The sequence below is a fragment of the Mus musculus genome, chromosome 2 (assembly GCF_000001635.26).
Source record: "Mus musculus strain C57BL/6J chromosome 2, GRCm38.p6 C57BL/6J".
NCBI classification, from domain to species: domain Eukaryota; kingdom Metazoa; phylum Chordata; class Mammalia; order Rodentia; family Muridae; genus Mus; species Mus musculus.
Window position 1 is genome coordinate 131,847,898 of NC_000068.7, and position 18,678 is coordinate 131,866,575.

At 46.2% G+C, this 18,678-nt stretch overlaps 1 protein-coding gene across 1 annotated transcript; it reads right to left on the bottom strand.

Moving 5' to 3' along the window:
* Positions 1-5,780: 5,780 nt before the first annotated feature.
* Positions 5,781-11,850, bottom strand: Erv3 (endogenous retroviral sequence 3). The gene is made up of 2 exons (NM_001166206.1): positions 11,522-11,850; positions 5,781-8,829 (listed from the first exon to the last, which is right to left on the bottom strand). Exon 2 carries the CDS (start codon positions 8,538-8,540, stop codon positions 7,938-7,940), a length of 603 nt encoding a protein of 200 aa, NP_001159678.1. The 5' UTR covers positions 8,541-8,829; positions 11,522-11,850; the 3' UTR covers positions 5,781-7,937.
* Positions 11,851-18,678: the final 6,828 nt, after the last annotated feature.

An 18,678-nucleotide genomic window follows, 5' to 3' on the forward strand; every position in this document is an offset into this window, starting at 1 on the left:
ACACCTTGGAGGGGCATTAACAAACAGCACGAGACACACACACACACACACACACACACACACACATCAGTACGACATTGGTTTGTGTCGAGCATTGACACAGCTTGGATGATTTTACAGTTTTGACTGTTACTGAGCAGTGGTTTGAATGAGAATGGCCCCCATAGACTCATGTTTGAATGCTTGGCCCCCAGTTGGTGCAACTGTAGGAAGCATTAAGAAGTGTGGTGCCTTGTTGGAGGAGGTGTGGCCTTGCTGGAGGAGGTGTGGCCTTGCTGGAGGAGGTGTGGCACTGGCGGGTGAGCTTTGAGACTGTTCACATTCCCAGTGTGTGTTCTCCTTTGCGTTTGTGGAAGGAGGTGTGAGCTCCCAGCTGTTCCTGACACCGTGTCTCTGCTCCACCATCATGGACTCTAGCTCTCTGGAACTATGAACCCAATTAAGTACTTACTTCTCTAAGTGGCCTTAATTGTGGTAGTGTTTTAGTCACAGCAGTAGAAGAGTAACTGATACACTGACTGTGGAGACTTCTGCTCCCAAATCCTTTTGTTTTGAAGCTGTTGCCATTTGTATTTCTCAGGGGTTGGAGTGTTTGTTTGTTTCCATTAGCATTTATTAAAAAGGTAAAAGAAAAATCACTTGTTAATGTAATTCTTCACTGCAATCTGCAGGAAAAGAAAACCTTAAAATATGTATCTAGGAAAGAAACAATAAATAGGAACAAAAGCAAACTTAAAACACAAGCAATCTATGGTCCGTCATATCCCAAACAAGTGAGCATTCATTTACGCAAATGTTTGTAGCACTTTCGATTGTGATATTTCTTTTTTTTTCCATTTTTTATTAGGTATTTAGCTCATTTACATTTCCAATGCTATACCAAAAGTCCCCCATACCCACCCACCCCCACTCCCCTACCCGCCCACTCCCCTCGGTTGTGATATTTCAAAACTAAAAAAACGACACACAATGTTCTTCAAAGAGTAATGGTCATTGGGCTTAGTGACACCTGAAAGGCTGAAACAGGAAGACTTCAGATTTAAGGCCCACCTGGCCTCCAAAGTGGCACCAATCCTGCCCGACAATGAGGGTCTCATTTAGTGAGACCCCCTCAAAACTTAAATGAGGGCTCGGTAGACAGCTCGGTGGAAGAGCATTTGCCTAACCCGTGCAACGCCTTAGGTTTAATTGCCAATTCCACCACAAACCAAAACAACAGAGAAATAAAAATGGCAAGCACAGTTTGGTGCATTAGACAACAAGAAAAGCTAAACTAGGGATACCCATAACTACATCCTGTTCTCCAGCTTAGCTGAGTAAGTGTAGCTCTCACCCCTCACCAAAGAAACTTGGTTTTGTAGCAGATGCAGACCACACACACACCCCATACACACCAACCAACCAACCAACCAACCAACCAACCAACTACACACACACCCCATACATACCAACCAACCAACCAACCAACCAACCAACCACACACACACACATACACACATACACACACCCCTAATCAAAACCCAAGAGAACAACTGACCATGGGGTGTCCATTCCCCAGTTGATACATCTATAACACAACTCCTACACCCAAGGCTCAGAGAACATCTTAGAAGAGGAGACAGAAAGCTGAGAAGAAACAGAGGACCAGGAAGTCTGCTGTGAGATTGTGCCTTCTAGCTATGACAGGGAAGTTAAACCCAAGAAATCTCAACATGGCTTCCCAAACAGGACTGGAACAATTCCAACAACAATGGACATCTTAACATAAAGGAGGGAAATCTCATGAGACCCACCCACATCCAGATGAAAAGCACGGCAGTTATAACTACTGAGAGAGGGAAAGTTAGCCTGCCCCAGGGATGAACGCACTGATTGGTCTCCATCACCAAGTGGGCATCCCTAGAAACATGTGTGTGTGTGTGTGTGTGTGTGTGTGTGTGTGTGTGTGTGTGTGTGTGTGTGAGTGCACAGGCAATGCTAAATGGGCTCAATGGGCAGTACTAGTCACACATATCTGTAACAACAGTGGTTAAAGAAGAGGAGGGTAGGGCAAGCATGGGAGGGGTAGGAAAGCAGAGAGGAAGGAAATGATGTAATTATATTTTAGTCAAATTATTTAAGTTCTTCAAGAAAAAAGTTTAGGATAATCTCAAGAAATTTGTCTGAAAATGAAGGAAGCCAATAACAAAAGTATCTGTGCTATATAATTCCACCCCTATAGCACTTTATATATTTAAAATATCATGATAGAGATACAGAGCAGATTGAAAGTTACCAACAGTAAGGTAGGAATGGAAAGTAGGGAAGAGCTAAGTACAGGAAGTAAGTTCCGTGAGAAGTCTTGGGGTGGTGATAGAGCCAAGTGTCTTGAATCTGAACACAGAGCATATAGGTATTTGTGTAGATATCAGTACACTTAAATGAACCCATGTATAACTGGTGATATTCATACCTTTAAAGGCTCTGTACCTGGTCAGCGTTCCCAGACTGGCGATGGCACACACCCTCTGCGCACTTGATAGAAATGCAGCCTGCCTGCCCAGCTCAGGCCCACTGAAAAGAATCTGCACACGGGTAAGAGAAACTTGCTGATCAAGAAAGATACTACTGTCTGCAGTTTTTTTTGGAATCCTAGATGTTCGAGATCCAGCACACTACTTCTACGCCCCAAAGGTGACCATTTTCTGTACCCTAGCATCACCCAGAAAACTTGATAGAAATGCAGATTCTCATGCCTAGACACTAAGTAAGAGACCCAACACTGGGTGAAGCAATCTTGGTCTCCCTGGGTCCTCCAGGGGATCCTGATGCACACTTGAAGCTGCTGTTCCTGTGGGTTATCTACCAGCACTGGTATACTGAGACTTCATCTTCTACTTTATTCCACCCCTCTAGAAGAGACTCCAGTCAAGTATAGTCCTGGCCCCTCTTCTGGTCCCTCTTCTCCAAGCTGGTTGTGAATCACATTCGCATATTCTGCCACAAACAATCTTTCAACAGGGAAGAACATGGAAGTCCTCCAAAGCCCGCTGTCCTAGGTCACTGAGTCACACGAGTTTCTGTGAAAGACATAATTTCCCATAAAGACCAAACTCTAAAGGAATGCGCGTTCCCATTAGGCCTAGCCTAATGAGCACTCTAAATTAAAGGAAAGGTGATTATTTCTAGAGCTACCTAAAGCCTTCATCCTCTGCCCAGAAGTGAAGCCGGGGAAGTAAGATCCATTTAACTCAGTAGTGCCCGAAGCGCTTCACAAAGCGGGTTCCAGATGTGAACTCCACTAAGTGTAAATAATAATGCTAATAACATCTCATTCTCTTTATCTCTGAGGCTGGGAGGATCAAACCCGATAGACACAGCTTCAAAGGCATCTCCCAACCCAGATCTGGGAATGAGTGTGTTCCGACAAGTCTCCAGCCTCAGTTCCTGCATTCCCAGCAGTCAGAGGTTCCAACTCATCTGAAGTGGTATTTGAGCCTCTATCCCCGTGATTGTCTCTATAAGCTTAGCGGCACTAAGTCCAACAAGCACCATCAGGGAAGAAACCCACGTTCAAGAGGCATATGTGCTACTGTTTCATCTTCCTCTATCCCTAGAAGTGCTTAGAATACTTGCATGAATTAAATCAAATCTTTGACTTGTCAAGACAGCTTTTAAAAATAACCAGAGTCTGTGGACGGGGTGGCAACACAAGGCTGGCAGATAGCAAGATGGTGGTAAAACAGAGCCTGCAGTTACTCTGAGGAACCTGTGAGGTTTCACTGTTGGCGGCAGAGAAGAGGGTGGGTTACCCTGCCACTCTAGAGCTGCTGACCAGGGGCTGCATAACTGAAAACTATGCCTAGCAGGAAAGCAGACTCCGTGTTAGGGAGTGTACACCTCGGCCACGGGGAAAGTCTGGGCAGTGCCAATCAGCCTTGTGGACTTGGTCCAGCTGCTAGGTACAGAATTGAATGATAAGACTTCTGGCCTCAGAAGAGCGGGAAGAGCCAGTCAGACCTGCTCTAAGTTGGTGGAAGATGTGCGAGGTAAGCCTCAGGATGAACCACAGCCTACAATGGGGAGGATAAATAAGGCCCAGGTTGTCTCCACCCAAAGTCCTAGCAAGTGGGGGTACTCTACTCAGGAAGCTTTAGCTTAGAGAATCGTTTGGCCCCTTTCAGTCCAGATCTAATGAAAATTTCTAGAAAGCGGAGGCCTAAGAAATGTTGCTTTAAGAACACCACACTTTTATGGATTGTTTTAAAGCTTAGAATAGGCACTAGAGAGCTGTTTGGAGGAAGTGGCCACCGGCAGGGAGGTAGGGCATGGAGTAGCATCCATACCTTCAGAGCACTGCATCTTACTCAATGCCAGTCTTGTACATCTGCACATTGCAAATACTGCGACTCTGAAGCACAGTTCCTCGTATGTGGTGCCCGCCCCCACCAACCATCAGCTTACTTGGTTGCTACTTCATAACTGTAATTTTGCTACTGTTGTGAATCACAATGTAAATGTCTGGCATGCAGGATATCTAATATGTGACCCCTCTCAAAGAGTCGTTCGACTCCCAAAGGGGTCTCGACCCACAGGTTGAGAACCACACTGATCGAGAGCAGGTTACAACTTCCAGTTCCTGGCCTTCCTGAATACAATTACATCAGAATCTCTAGGGATGGGCCCACACGTGGCTGATTTTCAAAGCTCCCTGGTGACTCCGGCGTCTCTCTTTGAGCAGAACCATGGCTGCTTTAACTCGTCAAACATAAAATAGAAACCAGTTGGCAGCATAGGTCCTGACAGTCACTAGAAATGCAGTAACATTTCCTGGCCTGCATCCACCCTACAGAAGAGAATCCAAGTTTGCACAACATTCCTTTGGTGGAGTAAGTTTGAGAACTAAAGGTTTCAGTTGTTTGTTTGTTTGTTTGGTCCGTTAGTTGTTTTGTTTTCATTTGTGTGATTGTTTGTCTTTAGACGGGGTCTCATGTAGCCCTGGCCCTAATGACTGCCTATCTTCTCTGCTGTGGGCTGTGGTTCACCCTGAGGCTTATGTTTCCCTTCCTCCACCAACTCAGAGCAGGCCTGTCTACCTGTCTACTTCATAGCTGTAAGTTTGCTACTGTTGTGAATCATAATGTAACTATCTTCCCGCTCTTCTAGGGCCAGAAGTCCTGTCCTTGGGCCTGTACCTAGCAGCTGGACCAAATCCACACTGTACTAAGGACACTGTAGCTAATTTCTGATTCTCTTCTCTCGGTTTCCCAGTTGCTGATATGACAGGCTTGTGAGACCAGGACCTGCTAAGAAGCACAGTTCTAAGGATACTGAGAACATGGAGCCATCCCTTTTTTCTCACCTGGGAGCTTTAAAAAGTATTGGTATCTGAGGTCTGGTCTGAAGCAATGCTTTGGACCCAGAACCAGCGTGAATGGAGACCCAGAACCAGCACGAATGAAGGGAGACCCAGAACTGTTGATGGTCTCTGTTGATGGTGCAGGAGACTGTAATGAGGCTGAGGCACACACTGACAGATCAGCCTTGCAATGCCCAACTCACTAACTCCCCAACATCCTCAGAGATGTTGGAGGAATAGGTCCTGACTACGAAGACGCCAGCTTGTCCACCTGAGAGAAGCTGGTGATAACTGAGACATACATTCATAGTCACTCTCCAAACCCCTCGACAGTTCCCTGTGATCACAGGAGCTGAGCCTTTTTAACAAGCTCCCAGGAGAGCTGCTGCTGCTGCTGTTATGGGTCTGGGATTGTGCAGAGATCCACCAGTCCAACAGTGAATGGATTTTAACAAAGAGGCTTTATTAGATACTGGTCAGGGCCACAGCTGAGACTCGGGATTCTCAAAGTGTGTCACCAGCTATTGTTAGTCTGGGATTTGTAAAGACAAAACCAACCAGGTTACAGTTTGAGGGATGAGTTATCACATCCCTGCCTACATGCAAGCAGAGCTTAATGTTTATAACAGATAGCTTGCAGACACCTTAATTATCTTGATCAAGCAAGCATTTTTCAGACAGAAGCAGAACCCATGGTTAACCTTGTGACCATTATCTTGTCAGAACAGCATAATCGTTCAACATTTTTACTCGATCGGGCAGTTTTGAAAATAGCCCAACTATTCCAAGAACTCATCCATCTTGGGTAAGTTAGCTGACAAGGTACACTTTACAAAAACTCACAAGCTAGAACAGCACAGCCATTTATGGATTTTAAACACAGTGTTAATCATTGTCACATTCTCCCCTGGGGTTGAGTTCTGAGTCAAACCCTTGACTTGGTGGTGGGTGCCTGTTCATGTTGGGACAAAATAACCATTACTTTAGTAGCACTGAAGTGTGAATTTATGTATCTGGTTAAGGCATTACTGATGCAGGGTCCAACAGCAATCAGCAGAAACAGGAGAGGGAAGTGTAGCTGATGGCAGAGTTACCTGGAGGGACTGAGCCAGGAGGAGCCTCAGCATGAGAACAGGAACCATTTGTTTCCCCCTTTCTGCAAAGTTTTTCCAGAGCATAGCCAAGCTATCTTTAATGGTTCCTGAGTGGTTTGCCTATGAGCAACAATTCTCCCCTAAAGCCCTCCTTGCTCTGCATGGAACCACCTCAGCTAATGACTCCACCTGCTTTTCTAGCTTGGCAATAGATTTTTCTAATGCGGGCAGATCTTGGGGTTGTTTGATGTTCTATGGTTTTGAAGTTAATGTCAGCCATTGCTGTTCCTGTGGTACCACTAGCAGCTCCTGCCTTACTAACCCTGAGGGGATTAAGCGAGCTATGAGGAGGTGAATTGCACAGTTGGCTTTTTTATCCTGGACTGAGGGGATTGGCAGGGTCTGTGAATACAAGTACTCTTTCCTGCTGGACCGTCATCATAAATACATCTTCAGGGGAACAGGAATACCAAGGTACAGAATTCGGGGGCTTGTGCATATGCCAGATAGGCAAGCATGGGTACATGTCATCAGTACTGGGGAGCCAGTTTCTGCTGGGTGGGGAAGGAAGGAAGGAAGGAAGGAAGGAAGGAAGGAAGGAAGGAAGGAAGGAAGGAGGCAAAGGAGGGAGGAAAGGGGGGAGGAAATGATGGAGGGAGGAAGGAAAAAAGGAAGGAAGGAAGGAAGCAAGGAGGCAAAGGAGGGAGAAAGGGAGGAGGAAATGATGGAGGGAGGAAGGAAAGAAGGAAGGAAGGAAGGAAGGAAGGAAGGAAGGAAGGAAGGAAGGAGGCAAAGGAAGGAGAAAGGGGGGAGGAAATGATGGAGGGAGGAAGGAAAGAAGGAAGGAAGGAAGGAAGGAAGGAAGGAAGGAAGGAAGGAAGGAAGGAAGGAAGGAAGGAGGCAAAGGAGGGAGGAAAGGGGGAGGAAATGATGGAGGGAGGAAGGAAAGAAGGAAGGAAGGAAGGAAGCAAAGGAGGGAGGGAGGAAAGAAGAGAGGGAGGGAGGAAAGGAGAAAGGGAGGGAGGAAAGAAGAGAGGGAGGGAGGAGCACTTGACAAAGTGTTGCGAGGAACTGAGAAATGTTTATGGAGAGCCTTCATTTATTCTTAAAGGGGGATTTAGATACATCATAGCTCTTTGAGGAGAAACAGGTCCCCCCAACTTGGATTTGGCCTATGTGAAGAGATTTGATGCTTGAGTGGAAAGATACACCCATGAACAACTGGCAAAGGGAGTGGCCGAATGAGCTTCTAGTATACAGTGAGTCCTACACAGTGCGAGAGTTTTGTAGGGTTCAGGACCAACGATCAGGCATAGCACTTGGGTTAGAAACATTCATGAGCAAGTATACGGATATCAACATGCCATTAGCAACTCAAAGGCGGTCAGAGAAGTAGGGTTAGTAGGAAGCGAGAGAGAAAGGTGGTGGTAATACAAAGTGATGTCAGCCAGTGACCTCACCATCAGGGCCAGGAGCGGGTATAGCACCTGGTTTGGTTATAGCATTCAACCCGAGGAATTTGGAGATGGAAATCTGTCTAAACCTCTAAAGATGAGTATCTTAGTCTTCTTGTCATAGCCTGTATCCCTCTCATTATGTCTGTAGATATGACCCTCAACCCCTATTCTCCATCTGTCATTCCAGGGGTCAGGGATCGAATACATGACCTTAGTATGCCAATCAACCGAGTTGAGTCTGGATGGCCTTTCTCCTCCCCATCTGGGCCAAGTACTATGATATTTGCAGCCCCAGTGTGGACATCCTCCATAATTTGGGTCCTTACAGTCTGAGCGAGTTTGCTCATATACGAAACAAATATATATAGGAGAGGTCATAGCATTGTAGGGTTCATGTATACATTTCCCTTGGCAGGTGTCCCTTATATCAAAGGTGAGGCTTATAGTACTAGCACATCCTGTCACCAGACAGAAGGTAGAGGCTATGGTCTTGTTCTGATTTTCTATGGCAATTACCTGGAACTTCCATGCCTTAGGGGATGGTCTGGTCTGTTTAGGACCCTGAGAACCTTGGGGTTTTGAAATTAGATTCGAGGAAAGAACATAAGGAAATATAGCCAGACAAAACAGCATCCTTAGGTTAAAACCCATGGTACCCTTATTTTTAGTGGATCTTTGCAAGTTTTGGTGACAGTCCACTTTTCTTTAACTAGATCTTGTTCCCAGTGGCACACTTGATCTGAGAGTGATGTATCCAGGTGCAGACTCCGTCTACTTTGACAGCACAGGGGTGGTCAGGATGATGTGGTGGTCTCGTCTAGCAGGGTCCCAGCGTCTCAGCTCAGTGTCTCTTGATCCTGGGAAGGATGCATTAAAGCAGTGGACCTCTGAAAGCAGCCTTAACTGAAGAGGTCACAGTGTCCTGAGTCAGCTGATGAGCCTGTACAGATTGAAGAAGATGGTGGTTAGAATTTCAAATGGAGTTAAACCTTTTACGTGAGGAGTAGGTTGAGCTCTAAGAAGGGTAACGGGGAGGAGCCGCACACATCTTTTGCCAGTTTCCAAGGTTAATTTAGTCAAGGTCTTTTTGTTTGGCTGGTTGTTTTGGTTGGTTGGTTGGTTGGTTGGTTGGCTGGCTGGCTGGTTGGTTAGGTTTTTTGAGGTAGGCTTTCTCTGTATAACAGCTCTGAGTGTCCTGGAACTCACTTTGTAGACAAGGCTGGCCTCCAGCTCACATAAAGCTGCCTGCCTCTGCCTCTGAGTTCTTGGATTAAAAGTGTGCACCACCATGGCCAGCTTAGTCAAGGTCTTTTTACAGGACTGATGTATCCTCTCTGCCTGTGCTGAACTTTGTAGATGGTACGTGCAATGTAATTTGCAATTGATCCCCAGAAGAGCAGAATTGTTCTCAGTAACCTTAGATAGAAAGAGTCCATTGTCTGATCTTATGAGCAATGGCAGTCCAAAGCTTAGTATTATCTCATCCTTTACATACTGTATTTCTACCTTTAATTTGTGGAGCATGGAGTGTTCCAATAGAGGGGTATGGGCACTCAGCTATGACTAAGAAAGAGTGGGTCACAGTCCCCTTTCCCAGGTCCACAGTTCTTTTGGTGGCCCAAGAACAAATTTGTGAGCCAGTGGCTCCTTGTATTACAAATCTGTTTCTTACTTATTGGCCCAGCTGCCTGCTTTAAAACCAAGTAAGTGGCTCTGATCTCCACGAGGAAATTGACAGGAAACATTGTCCCCTTCAGAGTTATCCTGGGCTGGAGGTGGTGGGAAGGTGGTGACTGAGCCAACCCGTCAGTCTGTATCTAGCTGGAGCACCAATGCAGACCTTTGCTTCTGTTTGAGACATTTGCTTCTCCTATGGCCGGTTTCTTTGCAATAGGTGCATTGGCCTTTCTTTAAGGGAGTATCTCTCCCAGAATCCATTTCCCTCGGCTTTGGTCCTTCTTTCATAAATCGTGGATGCTGAGGTTCTTCTCCCTGGCAAGATGCCACCATAATCTTAGCTGGCTTCCTAGTCTGCCACTGTCACTGTATACCCAGGAGATGATCTTGACTAGCTCTGATAGTGCCTATGCTTCAAAGCCTTCTGTTTTCTAAATCTTTCTCCTAATGTTTGATGCTGATCCAGACACAAAAGTTATATTGACAGTGCTCTGGTTTTCTGGAACCTCCTGGTCCATGGGGTGTGTAAATTGGGTAAGCTTTTAGGAGGCACTCCAGAAAGCAGACAGTGACTCATCTAAACCCTGAGTTATCTGACCTACTTTAGACAACTCATGGGGCACTTAGCTACAGCCTCAAGACTTCCCTACAGAGTCTGGTGAAAAAGGTTAACAGACAGACTCCCTACCTTTGTGACAATTAGAATTCCAGTCTGGTTGCCAGGAAGGAAAAATGTCTCCAGTTGCCACCAGATCAATAGCTGACCCCTCCCATCATTTCCCAAGACTTTGGGCCTTTCACCAGACTCCCTTCCTCTCCTCTGTGGTGAAGAGAGTTTGAAGTAGCTGCTGACAATCTGCCCATGTAGGTGATGGATATAAAACACCATTTCTAGCAGAAAGATCAAGCCTTGGGTTTTTTTCTGAGAAAGAGAGAGAGATTTTGAGTTTCCAGTTATACAGATCACTAGTGGAGAAGGGACCATTGCTATAATTGATTGATGGCCCTTCCCAGCTTCCTCATCCTGAGTGGCCCCTGAGTGTGTGGAGATCTCTTTCAAAGGGAGGATAGCTGTAGGCAAAGACCTGGGGGAAGCATGGCAGGGGCATGGTAGGATGTGTCTTGAGAGGGGAGCCATGGTGACTCTATCCTACCTCAGTGAGAGCAGGCAGGGATGCAGTCTGTAAGAGAAAGGAGGAGGATAGTGAATGGCCAGGAGATGGGTCAGGAAGAGGTCCCACCCCGGGTGTGAGGGGACTCAGGATGCCTCTGGTGTCACAGTCCCTGGCTGGTGCCCCAGCCACACAGGGTGGTGGTCCATCTTCTTCTGATGGGGATGGTAGGGGCTGGAGGCTGAAATTTGTCCCACCCCTTGGTCTTTAATTCTTCTGAAACAAAACTGGCGTCATTAGGGGACTGAGTTGGCTGCTACTCTCTCATCTGGGATAGAAATTCCTCACCAGGAACCCCCAGGCCAGAATGTTGCCTAGTTGGTCCCGGTTTCCTGGTTTTCTAAAGACCTCCTGTTGCACTCTGTAAACAAGAGAAAGTTTGAAGAAGCCTTCAGCAGGCCAGCCCACCTGAAATGAAGGCTAAAGGAGGGAGCAGAAGACAGTTAGTTTTCCTGAATAGCTCTGTTCTCTGCACTCCTGGGGCTTTTCTCTGGAAGTCCTTAAAATGCAACTTCCTCAGATCTCAGGGGGGGTTTCTGGGTGGAAGGTTTTTTCCCCCATCTTTTCAATTTCTTCAAGGACAAGAAATGACACAAAAAGTAAGGCACACAACACAAAGCCACAGTGTTCTCCCACTTGGCACTAATGCTTCTCGTCAGCCTTCCCTTGCCTCCAGAAGGAAGCAACTAGGGCCCAGTGGTTCCTCTGACTCAGGAATTAACTCTGCGTCCAGCTTTCCTATGAATCTCACAGACAGATGCCTGCTACCAGCAGTAACTTTACCTCTGAGAGGGCTCCCGATGCCACTCTTCTACAATCCAGGCATGGAGAACCTGTCGACGGCCACCTCTAAATGTTAGGTTTATCCAAATGTTCTCAGCTTCCAGAAGACCAGACTCCTCAGTGGAATCTAGGTGCTGAGGGCTGGTGGCTCCTTCGGCTTGAGAAAAGTCTTGGCTCTCAGTACACCGAAAGCCCTGGGATCAAGGCTGATCAGCAAAGAACGTGAATCGGGCTGAACGCCTGGATCTCCGTGGAGTCTCCTGATGTTCTGGACCTTTATTAGATACTGGCCAGCTACACACCGGAGACTTGGGATTCTCAAAGTGTGTTCCCAGCTACTGTTAGTCTGGGGTTTATAAAGGCAAAAAACCACAGGTTACAATGTGGGGGTTGAGTTGGCACACACGCTGCCTACATGCAGGCAGAGCTAAACTTTTATTACCGATGCCTTGCAGATGCCTTGGTTATCTTGAGCAATCAAGCGTTTGGTACAGAAGTAGAATCAGCAGTTAGCCTTGTGACCCATTATCGTGTAAGAACAGCAGAGGCAGTCAAACTTTTTACAACATCAGACAGTTTTAGGAACAGCCCAAATACTCCAGGAAGTTATCCATCTTGGGAGTGTTAGCTGACAGGGTAACAAAAACTTTACAAAAACTTACAAGGTAGAGAGCAATTGTACATAATGTTGGCCATCACACTGCCAGAATCTCACATAGTATAGGAATGGTCTGCTAAAGACAGCAGCCCCAGGCCCCATCCCTCAAGGTTACTGCTGGAAATAGTGGAATCTGCAGGTCTGAGAGAGGGGACTGAGAAACTGGTGGGTAGCATGCTGAATCGCACCTGTACCTTGCGACCTCGAGAACAGTGATGGTCAAGAACTCACATCCCACACTCTGCTTCTTTGTGAGTGAGAAATGGCTTACTACAAAGGACTCTGCTGTCCCTGTGACTTGGATAAGATTCCAGTTGACCTCTTGTCATCCAGACAAAGCCAAAAGGACCTCCTAATTTTCATTCTTAGCCTCCTAAATGATTTCCTAACCTAGACATGGTACCTTCCACCTGGAATCCCTGCACTCCAGAATCTGATGAAGGATGATGAACTCAAGGTTAACCTAAGCTATATAGCAAAAACTATCTGAAAGAGAAAGGAAAAGAGTCAAAATAAGTGATTTCTTGGCCTGTTTGCCTCTACCGATCAGTCAGAACACAATTGGTGACAGCCAGACGCCATTTAAGGTCCTCAACTCCCCTGCAGGTCTCTGAAATTTGGTCTGCCTTCAACAGGAGAAGCATATCACCCTCCCGATGAGAAGGTGCCCTAAGTACAGCATCCTCAGACTCTGACAGGCCATGCTGATGAGAACAGGATACAGGAACTGATTGGGAAGATTTCGGGACAGAGACTCGGAACACAAATCATTCTCATTCTATAATGCCCTTGGTTGTGTCTTGGCTGGAGGCCTGGCAAGTCAGACGAGGGCTCAAATTCTATATCCAGCTTCTCATAAGTGAGCTACCCTGTCTGGAGGCTGTATACAAAGAGTGTGACCCGAACTCCAGTCCAGAAGCTAAACCCTCTGGACAGTTTTGGAACTGGTCCTCTAAACTTCCATGATGGAAATGAGTTATAGCTATTGTTCAGTTTCAGCCTGTCTCCTAAGTGATTTTAGAGTCTTAACACTTGAGGTAAAATGTTACAATAGTCTTAGAGGCCATTAAGGCTCTGTAGAGGCCCATTAAAGAAAGCTATTTCTTCCCTGTAAGAAGAATGGAATCTATCACAGGACCTGGGTGGAGATGACATTCTGATAGCTCCAAAGAGTAGAACATTGCATATACTGTCTCCTCCTTTAAGAGTCAATCCATCTGGGGCAGTCAATTGCCTAGCTAAGAGACCAACCCTCAGGAAATGATAAATTGAAAGCCATGGTAAGGAGAGGGAGGAATAATTATCCCCCTAATGAGAAAATGCCCTTGTCCTTCCTGGAACCCTGAAGTGGGCTCCACAGAGTTTCCACAGCTAAGTCCTCAGCCTAAAAGTCAACTTACTCCTTTTATTCTTCTTCCTTTTCTTCCAGATACTCGCAGAAGCCTAAGCATGCTTTCCTAAATACTGGGGGCTTCCTCACTCTGTTTCTCAAAGGCTCCCTCCTCTTCTGCCTCCTGCTTTCTATCATGATCCTTCTAACAGCTGCTGAGATCTATGGCTTGCCTGCTCTGTTTGTCTCTTAATAGCAGCTAGTGAAATTGTCCACTGACGAAATTGTTAGGCTCTCTCCTAAGTTTGTTTCTAAATTCTATTAATGAAATTAAGAACCCAAGAGGAATACTCCCCACAACCACCCACACTGGCCTGCCTTCACCCTCTTCCCTGTCCAGGTTCTTCCTGGCTGTACTAGTTCAATCTTCCCCGTGAAAAACAAAAACAAAACAAAACCCTTTTGCCTAATCTTTGAGAGCATTGTTCTTCTGACCTCAGTCTTGACATCTCTTTAGTGATGCTTTCAAGTAAAGCATCTTTACCACATCAGGGTTTGTACTCCCTTGGACAGGATGAAAGGATCTACCATGGGAGCGACCAAGTGAACAGGTCCTTTGAGGCCTCACTAGAGGCTGCATCTGAGGTAGGAGCCTCATAGAGAGGTGAGGAGTGTCTCCAAGACAGGATCTGCCCAGAGCCAGAGCCAACAAGAAAGGATAGGTCTGATGCTCGAGGGAACTGAGCCAGGTGAGAGCCAGTGGTCCTTGCTGGGCATCGTTTTCAGTGCTCCCAGCCTCTGCTCCTCAGTCCCTAGGTTGTGTACCAGCCCAGGGTTGACAGAATGCCGAGGACGGCAGTTTGCTTTGTACCTCTACAGACTCTTTCCTGTAGCAACTAACCCCCTCCCTCCTGCTCCCACAACCTCTTTCTATAAAGGAGCTCTGTCTCAGCATGCAGATGTCCCCCATCTTAAAACAATGCTATCCTTGACCTCAAGTCTCAGGCGCTGTCTATTCCTTCAGAGTGTCCTGCACCTGCTCTCCTCCCAGCCAACCTGACCCACTGTGTCCCACACATCCATGTGGTTGAGCATCTTCCCCCCCTGCCCCCCCACAAGCTTCCTCTGTGGTGTTTGCTGCCTCCAGTTTGTAATCCTCTTCCTCTCTTCCTGGCACTTCTCTGACTCCCCCTCTCCTGACCTGGCCTCCTGTGGTCCTATCATGTTCTCTCTCTCTCTCTCTCTCTCTCTCTCTCTCTCTCTCTCTCTCTCTCTCTCTCTCTCTCTCCCCTCTCTCTCTCCTTTCTCATGCCATTCTGGCAATACTGAATTCCTAGCCCAGCTCTAGCACAAAAGCATCACAAGCGTGGGTATGCCACCTATAGCCACATGGGGGTGGATCTTCACTCCTGCCTTCTCTTCATGATCCCCCAAGGGAATGGAGGAGGGGGAGGATTCTCCTACTGTTTCTCAGATATCATAACATGTCTCATGAGCCCCAAAGGGTCTGCTGGTCCTCAAGCCCTTAGTAGAATCTCAGCCCCTTCTAAAGGAGAAGTAGACATTAGCTTCCTAAGGCTTCTTGGCCCAAGCAGCCTGTTCTCTGTTCTACAACATAATCTGCTGCTAATCTCTAGCTAGGGCACTAGATAAAGATGCTTTAAAATCCTGCCCCCCTCCCCCCTGGGCTCATGGCATTTGAGATACATAAATATGTTACCATGGTGACACAGTGACAGAGTAATTACCAGATCCTCCGGGAACAAAGCTGCTTTAACAACATGGAACCCTAGGACAGGAATGGGGGCGGGGGTGATTATTCCCTACTCCAGCCAGCACACAGTAGAAGTCACTGAACCTAGTGGATGAAGATGAAGGAAGACAAAGTGCAGCAGCCACTACATCCATCATAAGTCAAAATTCCTGGGGCTTCTGGAATCAGACATGCTTCTAGAAAATGGTGTGTGTGTGTGTGTGTGTGTGTGTGTGTGTGTGTGTGTGTGTGTGTGTAGGCTTTAGATTCCTTGGAACAGGAGCTACAGATGGTTGTGAGCTGGGAACTGAACCCAGGTCCTCTTAACTGAAGAGCCATCTCTGCAGGTCCTTGGGCACCCTTCTATCCAGGACTTTGCAGGGTATTGTGCAGCCTGTGTGTCTGCTTAGTTCATGTGCTAGTTCCCACAACCACCCCCACTACCACCATCAAGCTGTTCTTAGCTAACGCTCATTCTGCCAATCGTGAGGCTTTTCCCAAGGAAAGAGAAGCAAAGACTCTGGCACAAAGCTGACACTGAGAACCTATTAGGGAATGCCAAGACAGAATGTGGTCCCCATTTTAAAATAAACAACATTGGAAAGTTATGTAAGTTTTGAGATAAGCCTGTCCCTACTAGTTCTGGGACCTTGCCTCTTCTCTCAGCTTCCTTGACCCCTCTCACAGCTCCACGGTCTGACACACCATCTGTGCCTGGCAAGTTTCATATCAACCTGACACAAGCTATAGTCATCTGAGAGGAAGGAAACTCAATTGAGAAAATGCCTCCTGAAGAGCCTGTTGTAGGAAAGCCCCTAGAACATTTGTTTGGTGTTTGATGGGGGAGGGCCCAGCCCAGTATGAATGGCACCCCTGGGCTGGTAATCCTGGGTTTTAAAAGAAAGTAGGCTGAGCAAGCCAGTAAACAACACTCCTCCATGTCCTCTGCATCAGCTCCTGCCTCCAGGTTCCTGCCCTGCTTGAGTTACTGTCCTGACTTCTTTGATGATGAACAGTGCTGTGAAGGCATAAGCCAAATAAACCCTTTCCTCTCCAGCTTGTTTTTGGTCATGGTGTTTCACCATAGCAATAATAACTCTAAGTCAGACAGGCTTCTGAGCCCTTGGAGCTCACACACCACTGGCTTCCTTACTGAATTCACTTATAACAGATCTGACATTAAGTTACTAGCTCTTCCTTCTACTGCATGTTTGGAAGTAATCCATCTGCCCATACTGTTGGGAAAAAAAAATAAGATGTATTGTGACTGCTTGTCAAATATGAAGATAACACTCTTTTTTTTTTTTTTACAAAAACAACAAACTTTGACATTTCCTTCAACTTTCAAGGTAGAGCTGATAAGATGGGGTCTCTGATAAGGCTATACACACTGGGCTTGGTAAAAACAGCAACTGCAAGGGCCAGATATGCTCTTCTCTCTAGATAATAGAACAGCTGTTCCCTAGAGGAAGATGGCATGTCTTCTGGAGTGACTTATGCCAACATATGCCAAAGTGGGTTGAAAGGAAACACCAACACCCAGCTTCCCTCAAGCAAGCCTGCAGAGAAGGTTGGCAGTTCACTCGGAGTGATATAGAGGCCTGCTCTGCCGTCCTCAGACAAATGGCTGAATGACCTTGGGCGAGTAGCTAAAAGGTTCCCAAATTTTGTTTCATGCTCTCATCTGAGGGTGATGGTGCCGACCTCCGTTTGTGTGAATTTAAGATAACAGAAGAAGTGACAAAATGTTCATGGTAGGTTCTCTGCAAATACATAGCTTCTCTACCTAAGAATTTAGTTCACAATTCACACTATAAATAGTTGAAATCCAAACCATGAACAAAGGGTTTTCTGACTATTGATGCTGCCCTTAATGGATTTCTCTGTGGTAACCATAAGGGAGTTAAGAAACATCTAGCTTAAGAATTACATCCCACTTACCAGTCATGTCTTTGGGTGAGTTGTGTAACCTCCCAATGTGTCTTGTTTGTTCATCTGTTTGGTATTCATGTTAGGAGATATTTTATGGCTTAGGAAATAAATGCACAGTGCATGCCTCATAGCAAACAATTCATAAATGTTAATTGTCATTATCTTTATCATTGTTGGTGTAGTTGTAGGTGAAGTGACTTCAGTCTGCCTTCTTAACCTCAGGATGTCTGATAACATAATTCAAGAGTGGTTCATCTTCATCACCTGTGCCTCAGTAACTAGTCTAGCTTCATTCTGTTGCCATGATAAAATACAGATCAAAAACAACTTAAGGATAAAAAGAGGTTATTTCAGTTTATTGGTTACTCTTCCTGATGAAGGAAGTCAGAGCAGGAACTTGAAACAGAAACTCACAGCTTCATTCTTAATTTTCTTTTGCAGCCTAGGACCACCTGCCTAGGGAATGGTGCCACCCACAGTGGGCTGGGCCCTCCCATATCAATTAACCATCAAGACAATACCCTATAGTCATTTCCATAGGCCAATCTAATTTGGGAGGTCCCTCAAACAAGACTCCCTTCTGAGGTGACTCTAGGCTGTGTTGAGTTAACAAAGCTAGCCAGGACACTAACATAGATCAAAAGCTAAAGTCTAACCTCATGGTTGTGTGAAATAGGACACAACTAGTGTCCATATCCTAAAACTAAATTGAGTTTAGCATAAGAGGTTAACACCTCCGGCCTATTTTCATAGGGAAGTAAAGAAATTCTGGCTGGTGACAGAAGTAGTCTGAGTTTGGTGGGGACCATTCAGACAGGAGAGGCACACTTGAAAATGTGGTTCTAATGGTACACTTCTCCCTTATCTCTGAGTCCTATGAACATCAAGAACGGCTACTCCTGTGTCCCTAGACTCCCCATTCATGTAGGGTGTAGGGTGTTTTTCTTCTCCATCTTCTCTGTCAGGAAAGTCAGGCTACTTTTAAAACCTATCCACCTGCCACATTTTCTAGCCCAACCTCATGAAAAATGCAGCTAAAAGTACACGATGATGCCTTAAGCCGGTTAGGACTAAGGACAGGGGCTGCAAAGAGCTCATCTTCCCAACTCACCACAGTCAATGTGGCCAAACATTGTATTCCAGGCAAGAAGTAGCAAGCCAGCAATTGTTCAACCCTGTTTTTAACAACCGGCTTTCCAGGGAGGAGTTTAGCACACGCACATCTCTCTGCACTCCAGATAATCCCACCACAGCCAGTTTTAAGATGCCAATATGATATTAAGTGTCTTGTACAATTCTTGCAATGTTAACAACTGGTTCACAAGGCTCTCTGAGCAGGCACTTCTGCCTCAAAGCCCACGCAGTGTGGTGCTGTACCCACTCCTTCCCTCCTATCCCATCCTCTCCCCTTCCAAGTTCAGTGAAGCCTGATTCTTCAAGATGGATGCCCAAGAAATGTTGAAGCTAGTGAAGTATCCAAGCCT

Bases quoted from the DNA above. Each gene is read 5' to 3' on its own strand.
- Erv3 (NM_001166206.1), bottom strand. From the start codon at position 8,540: ATGGGTTTTAACCTAAGGATGCTGTTTTGTCTGGCTATATTTCCTTAT.